The sequence below is a fragment of the Maniola hyperantus genome, chromosome 5, assembly GCF_902806685.2.
Source record: "Maniola hyperantus chromosome 5, iAphHyp1.2, whole genome shotgun sequence".
In the NCBI taxonomy this organism is placed as follows: Eukaryota; Metazoa; Arthropoda; class Insecta; order Lepidoptera; family Nymphalidae; genus Maniola; species Maniola hyperantus.
In genome coordinates, this window is record NC_048540.1 from 12,340,712 (window position 1) to 12,348,689 (window position 7,978).

General features: G+C 36.7%; 1 protein-coding gene across 11 annotated transcripts in view; it reads left to right on the top strand.

Annotated features, from left to right (window-relative positions):
• The window catches only part of dnc (phosphodiesterase dunce), a 465,943-nt gene that overhangs the window by 334,856 nt on the left and 123,109 nt on the right, over positions 1–7,978 (top strand). For 10 of the 11 annotated variants that reach the window (XM_034968460.2, XM_034968458.2, XM_034968459.2 and 7 more), the window contains one exon: positions 6,763–6,954. In XM_034968460.2, the coding sequence (XP_034824351.1) occupies positions 6,763–6,954 (192 nt within the window). Of the gene's footprint in view, positions 1–2,809; positions 2,906–6,762; positions 6,955–7,978 lie in introns of all 11 variants that reach the window. The other variant, XM_034968452.2, reaches the window with a different exon arrangement.

The window sequence follows — 7,978 nt, forward strand, 5'->3', positions numbered from 1 at the left end:
ATATTATTAATTACAATAGGTATGTTTTAATAGGTTACTCACCCAGTTTTTATATGGATGGCTTTAAGTATAATTTGTACATAGAAACTTTCTTCATGAGACAAACAGAGCGCATGACAGTCGCTTCACGTACGCTTCTTTGAGATGTTATACTAGAAACTGAATGAAGGTGTTTCTGCTGCGAAGCATTCCAAGTCGTGCCCCTGCAGTCTCGCGCTATGGGTACTGTCTGCGTCACGCTAAACTGTCACGCGCTGCAGTTTAACGTAATGTTATATTTGTTTCAACCTTTAAGAGGGGTTTATTCGTTGCGCTGCAAACAAACGTAGGTTAGCTCTCATTTAAATACTGAACCAATCGAACTCAATGGAATTTTTAAATAATATGTTTCCCAGATTTTCGTTAAAATATTCGGTTTCAAAGTTACACGATCTCAAAAATATGCATACATTAAAGCCGTGTTAAAACGATTATTTTTCCAGAAATCTGGTTAACCACAGACATAGATGTCTGTTTCTAGAACGTGTATACAACATCATGTTTACAGTACGCGGCCGAAAGTAATGTACATCGACCTTTAGAAGGAGATGAGACAGACTTTTTGGAGTTATGTGCGTATTAAGTAATAAAATATCATTTGCTTTAACGGTTAACGAAAACATCGTGAGGAAACCTACATGCCTGAGAGTTCTCCATAATGTCCTCACCATCTGGGTGTCTGGTGCACTTCGACCGTCCGCTGCGCCAGATCCTTCTTTCCACGCACGTGCAAACTGTGGAACCATCTCCCATCGGCGGTGTTCCCACTAGATTATAACATGGGGTTATTCAAGGGGCGGACCAACAAATTCCTAAAAGGCCGGCAACGCATCGGCGGCTCCTCTGGTGCTGCAAATGTTCATGGGCGGCGGTAATCACTTAACATCAGGTGACCCGCCTGCTCGCTTGCTCGCTATATCTATTAAAAAAAAAAAAAAAAAAAAAAATGTTCTCAAAGGTTTGTGAAGTCTACCAATCCGCACATGGCCAGCGTGGTAGACTATGTCCATGCAGTGCACGGGTCGCTTCTCTCTGAGAAGTGACCCGTGCACTGCAGTGAGCCGGCGATGTGTTGATCATGATGATGATGATGATGAATTTCACCGTGAGTTTTCCTGCAGAATATTCGTATGTCACAGAATTTTGCGGGAAAATCACGCGATGCACCTAAATTTGCAGTGTGAGCTTACCCTTACATAACATGACTATGTCACTTGTTTGCCTAATCTGTTATCCCGTGGATACAATCGGTTACAACATGTAAACGTGTATTGATAGATTACTACGCTATCCGACGTAGAATGACGTTACAATCAATAATCTACAAACGTTTAAATGTAAATTCCTTGTAAAACTAGGTACTCGTACTTACATGATATTCGTCAACAATACGTCACGATAAGACCATCGCGACAATCGCGTTTCAAAGATTTCAAGTTTCATATGCAAAATATCAGTTACTAGGTAAACTTTGTCAATCTGAGGCGCTTTTAACAATAGTAATATTTTAATGTTGATTTGATATTTCATACCTGTGTTTTAATATCGTTTGACATTTTCATATCACAGTCCTGTTAGGTGATTCGCTAACTCAGTGTCTAACACTAAATGATAGCCACCGAGGTTGGTTGGTTCTTCACTGGGTGATATGAAAATGTTTTTTTTTTCGTAGAAAACATTCAACGGATTAAAAAAGGAGCTCGGTGCTCAGGGTTAGAAACTGAGTTAGCGAATCACCCCGCTGCTGGTATGATACCTAAGTATATAATATCTGGGCCTATATATATGGGGGCCTCTGAAACGGCTGATAATCTTAGTCATAGCCTAAATGTGCATCTGCATTGGATGCCGGCAGAGTGAACTAGTGTGAGTGAATTGTCGGTTTTGATCCTGAATCGACATCAGTAAAATATTAGGCTAGGGATGATGTGAAATCAAGGAAAAATAGTGGTTTCATAGCCTAGCGACTAGAGCTATGTAGGTAATATTTGACGCCTGCCTGTGACGTCGAAGCCTCGACGTATTGTTAGAAGTTCCCTAACTGTCGTGAACAGTGATGCCGGTCATTTAGGTCCAGTAGCATGACGGGCAAATAAAGTTATATTACGGTACCGTTAAACTTTGACCGTCAATAAAACTGAAATGACTTGCACAATGAAAACTTCCCGGGCGCGGTACAGCCCGGTGCGTTCATGTAACGTGAATAATCTTTTCGTCTTTTTTCTAAAACGAGGCTAACTGTATAAAGTAGTTTATGGGTCATCGCCAAAAACATGGGATTTTTTAAAACTGATGTTTCTAAAGAAGAATGGTTTGCAGGACCTAGGTTTTTAGTTTAATCCTAAGTAGCATGAATTTTCACAAATCTACTTTTTGCAATAAGCCGCTTTTTAGCAATAGGACCACAGAGTCTAAGAACATTAATATAATTGTTGATGAAGCTCACAGAAGGGCTATTTCAAACCAAAATCTGAAAAGCTGGCAAAATTAGTATGACCACTGGGACATCAAAATGCAAAAGCTAGTTGTAGCCCGCAATTTTTTTTTTATTTGAAATTATCCTTGCGTACGTACTACAAGGTCGTTGCTCAGAAAATATTACACATAACTAACTCTATCTTATCCATCTTATCTTTATACCCAAATCATCTCATACGCTGAAACGTAGGATAAATTCTTTTACATTTTTAATTTGGTAACAGTTGTGTTTGGTTAAAATGATAACGGTGGTGGTCGTGTCTGGTATACTGAACTTGACCGGGGGTATTAGGTGGAGTGAGGCCCCACGCCGCTGGAGCGCCAGAGGAGCGTCGAGAAGACCACTCAGACGCGCGCCAGTATCAGCTCGAAGACGTACTACTGGCAGGTATTGGTTTCTCACTATTAAACTGGACAGTCCTCTCTGGAGGTGCTGGGATGGTGCGCACATAGGCGGCTCCCCCGGACATTGTAAATTGTTAGGTTAAGCTAAGTAATGAGCACTAACATAGGTTAAGTGATTGTTACATACTAACACATAATTATGGGTTATGTCTGAAATAAAAGTCCATTTATTTATTACGGGATTTTGAATCCTCTGTAATAGGTAAACAAGCTTTGTAACATTCACATTTCACACCTTTTCCGCGCCGTGTCGAGTTAACATCCGACTTTTAAAGATTAAAAGATTAATAAAGATTAAATATTGTTTTATTTGTTCGAATATGGCCGTATGAAAAAGATTTGCTTTGTCGGATTCGAAAATCAGCTACTTTACAGGAGAGCGCTTCATTGTATAAATTGTTCATATTTTTCAAAAACGAATCAGGTTTAAATACAATTGAATCTACAAATTTACGTGGTTAGGAAACGATATAATTTATATAATTTTATTTGCTATAGGCACACGCTTGACCACAATCTGACCCGAATATGGGAAATAATAATTTTCTACTTATTGGATAATATGATCTACCTAAGACTAGTGTTTGCCTAGAAGATACCTTGGTATTTTCCTTTTAATGAAATTTTGAAACGCTCTTCTGAAAATTTGGTCATTTTCAGATGGGGGACAAACGAATTGTCGACTATGTCAGCTCTAACTGTTTCTGGTGACTACGTGTCGATGTTTCGTGTTTTTACGGTCAAGGAAAAAATTAAGATTTTATTTGACTCAACAAAATGTTGGTAATTAGGCATTGGGTTAGCTGGCATCATGTCTGTGGCTGGCATGTTATATACCTTAGGGAAAATCAATTTTGCAGCATCTTCTAAACTTGAAACTTATTATTTTTTTTATTTGGGTCATTAAACAACATAAGTAAATATTATAACATAAATGCCATTGAAACCTATCAAACAACGTAAAAGAGAAGCTACAAAATAGGTATAAGACTTACCAAAAACTATGTAAATACATAAAAATAGAAAGACCCGCCATAATATTAGATAAATGAACGCAAAGATAAAAATAGTGATAGAATAAAATTATATGAAAGAGGTATATGTAGGTAAAATAACATCTTACTGAAACCAGTTTTCGCATGTTTTTCAAATGAGGTCGGAGAAGTACTCGTAGTACATAAAATAAATATCACACTTGTTTCTGTGAGTATTTATGAGAGAGCAGATGCGATGGACAGGCGCATGTTGGCCTGCCCTGGTGTGGCAAAATGGTAGATGAAAAGGTTTCCGGTTATAATGAATCTGGAAACTGAATGAATGAATATACCTACCTAGAATGTTGTGATTATGAAGAACCGGATTTTTTGGTTATAATAATTTTATCGTTGATTTCTAATTAGTATACCTATATCTTTGGATTGTTGGAAAAGTTAATTGAAAGTGGAATTACGAGCGACGTTAGATTGTTTGTAGAATATTTTACCTGTGTTTATTATTGTAATTTACGTTTTTATCATTACTATATTGATAATGAGAGGAAATAATAAACATGACTTTTTATTAACTTGACTACCTCTAGCGGTATTTTTTTAAACTACAAAGCTAGAGTGGACTTCAGTTGTTTTCGTTCGTTCGTGAAAATTTCGACAGATGTCTCTGCTAAGGAAAACAATTGAAAAGTCTTAAATGCAGCAAACTATAATTGACAAGCAATCTTAACAGTGATTTTTATTAAACAAAGATTTAACTAATCTAATGTGTTATAACATCAACTGTAATTAAAAATTAAAATTGTTTTCATACTCGTAGTTTGTTTTTACTTTTCATATTTGAATAGGTAAGTTGAGTAGGTAATTCATTAGATGTTTTCTACTTTAATCATCATACAAATGCAATGATAAAATTACCCACGTACTTCTTAACGCCCACAATATCTTAGTAATAGCTCAGAACAGAATACATAATAGTACAGGTAGGAATAGCAATTATATTAATTCCTTGAATTCATTAAACTTCTTATTTTATCTCTGTCTAATAAAAGCGGCTTTTACCGTTATTCTGAAAACATAACAATATTATGATTTGCCATTTTCTTTACAAGAATCCTTACAATATTAATTCGGTGTGTTCTTTACAAAATTCATCTTTATGAATTGGAGTTCAGACTAACAATCAAGTTTATTTTAACAAATAAGTAAGTGCCAAGCCATGTAAAATTTTATTAATGGTACGCCAATTGTCACCTTAGCCTGCCACGCCGCGCTGGCGTTGATGACTTTGCGGAGTCCAGAAAAAAGTAGATTTTGCCCACAATTAGTAATTTGGCATACGAACTACGGCGCAAAAAATAGGTATGAGCAAAGAAAAATAAATAGATAAATTATACATTATTGAGCTATGTATTCAAATTATAAGCTACTAGGACGTATGACCGGCAATAACCCTAGCGTTTTATGAACTTGTCCACCATTTACTTGACTTAGCGTAATTAGTTAAACTAAATTATATTTAACTAGCTTATGCTCGCGACTTCGTCCGCGTGGATTACATAAAATTTAAAACTCCTATTTTACACCCTTAGGGGTTGAATTTTCAAAAATCCGTTCTTAGCGGATGCCTACGTTATAACAGCTATCTGCCATGTATACCAAATTTCAGTTCGATCTATCCAGTAGTTTGAGCTGTGTTGATAGATCAATCAGTCAGCTTTTCCTTTAATATAACTAGCTTATTCCCGCGACTTCTTCCGTGTAGACTACACAAATTTCAAACCACTATTTTACCCTCTTAGGGGTTGAATTTTTTAATGCTTTTTTAGCGCATGTCTTCGTCATAATAACTATCTGCATGCCAACTTTCAGCCCGATCTGTCCAGTAGTCTGAGCTGTGCGTTGATAGATCAGTCAGTCAGTCAGTCTGCCAGCTTCTCCTTTTATAATTTAGATATAGATAGATTGTTGTGTTGTGATAAAGGTTACGATAGACCAAACTTACATTTTTTTAATTACATATTTAAGTATTTAATAATATGTATGGAAATCATTGATTAGGGATAACAAACTGAAGTGGGCTTAGAGAGAAGATTAATTAGCTAATTTATTTGTAACTAAGCTCGTACTCGTATCAATCATTATGCATATTATAAGATAATGTGAAAGTGTGTTTTGTTTGTTGATTTGTCCTTAAATCACGTCACAACGGAGCAACGGATTTAACGTGATTTTTTTGCGTGTGTAATAACTAAAGACCTGGAGTGAAATAGGCTACTTTTTATCCCGGAAATCAAAGAGTTCTCACGGGGTTTTCAAAACCACGCAGACGAAGTCGCGGGCTCGTAGTAGTTAGTAAAAAAATATTTCAAGTAAATATTGATGATCACCACTTGCGTCACCGATATGGAATCTATGATAATATAATTCTTTAGGGTATAAATTAAATTAGTAACTACTTAGAAATGGATTAGCCTACGTCATTGAGGCTTTAAGAATTTAATAAATAAATGACACTATCCTCTGGTGCTCACATGGCGGCGGTAATCACTTAACATCAGGTGACCCGCCTGCTTTTTTGCTCGATATCTCTATTTTTAAAAAAACTATTGTCGTGAACTGTGCTATGCTATTGTACCTATATTGTATACCAACCTTATATTTTGTACATAATATACTAATATTGTTACAATCCATTTCGAAATATTTGAGTAATGTGTATAATATAATCACCGAAGTACCTACCTTTGTACTTGTACTTACCCGTATTCGAGAGACATTTTACCCCTGAGTGTCGGCTAAGTGTCATATTGAAGTTGGCAAGTTGTTAATCTTTCGTCCTTTGTTCCAGCTTCGATGTGGAGAATGGCGGTGCAGGCGGCGCGGGGGGCGCGCGCTCCCCCCTCGAGGGTGGCTCGCCCTCCGCCGCGCTGGTGCTCCAGTCCATGCCGCAGCGCCGCGAGTCCTTCCTCTACCGATCCGATTCCGACTTCGAAATGTCACCCAAGTCCATGTCAAGGAACAGCTCCATTGCCAGCGAAAGGTGAGTTTTTCTTTAAGGTCCCTCTACACGCTCCAATGTCTCCGTCAAAGTTTGCCGAAGCGCACTGTATATGAATGACTTCGGAAGAACTCAGTGAAAACGCACTTTGGGCCTTTTGACTCAGGCACATAAACTGACAGAAGAAAAGCGAGACGACGTTAAAGTGCCCATCAACTCAATCGTTTTCGGCTATCTCCAGGCAACTTCGTCAGTTCTTAATGCATATAAGCCGATATGAAAATAATAATGATAATGTATAGAATAATAATAATGCATAGAAGCCGATATGAAAACATGCAATATGAGGCCAGAATATGAAATCTTTAAAATCAAGCCGTATATGTTTAAATTCATGCATGGTGAACTTTAAGTATAGTCCCATAAAATTAAGGAAATAAAAAAACTTCTTCGAGGTCAAGGTTGGAGAAAAGCACAAAGAAAAATTGCAACTAAACTTATGTGATATTTCAGACTTAGCTACTGAATTTTGGTGCCTTACTACTTTAATTATGTACTTTCTAAGAAAAATTTTCTATGCATTATTATTATTTCAAGATAGTATTTACTATTTACTGTACTAATAGTGCTCTACATTATATGAACAAATACATACTCTAAAAGTAACTAAATAAGAAGGTATAGATATTCAAACCTTTACACGCAATCAAAATACACTTCACAAAGAGGTAGATACCAAATAGAGAAATCAGAACAACCAATATCTTAGAGACTATACTAAATGTAAATAGGGCAAAGTTACCTGAATATCAACTGAATATAAACACAACGACGAGGCGGCGTTTTCCTTGTGTATTTTCTAACAAACGCTTTTGTTGGTAAATCAAAGGGTTTCATTAGTAGGATAGACTATAAAGACTATGCTAGACTGCGTAATTGGCATTGACCTGTATACACTATATACACTATACCATTGATTAATATACACTATACCTGCGATTGCCGACATGTTTTTGAAGCAACTTGATTTTCACCATTTTGGTGCTGATAGCAGCAGTGAGCGCTA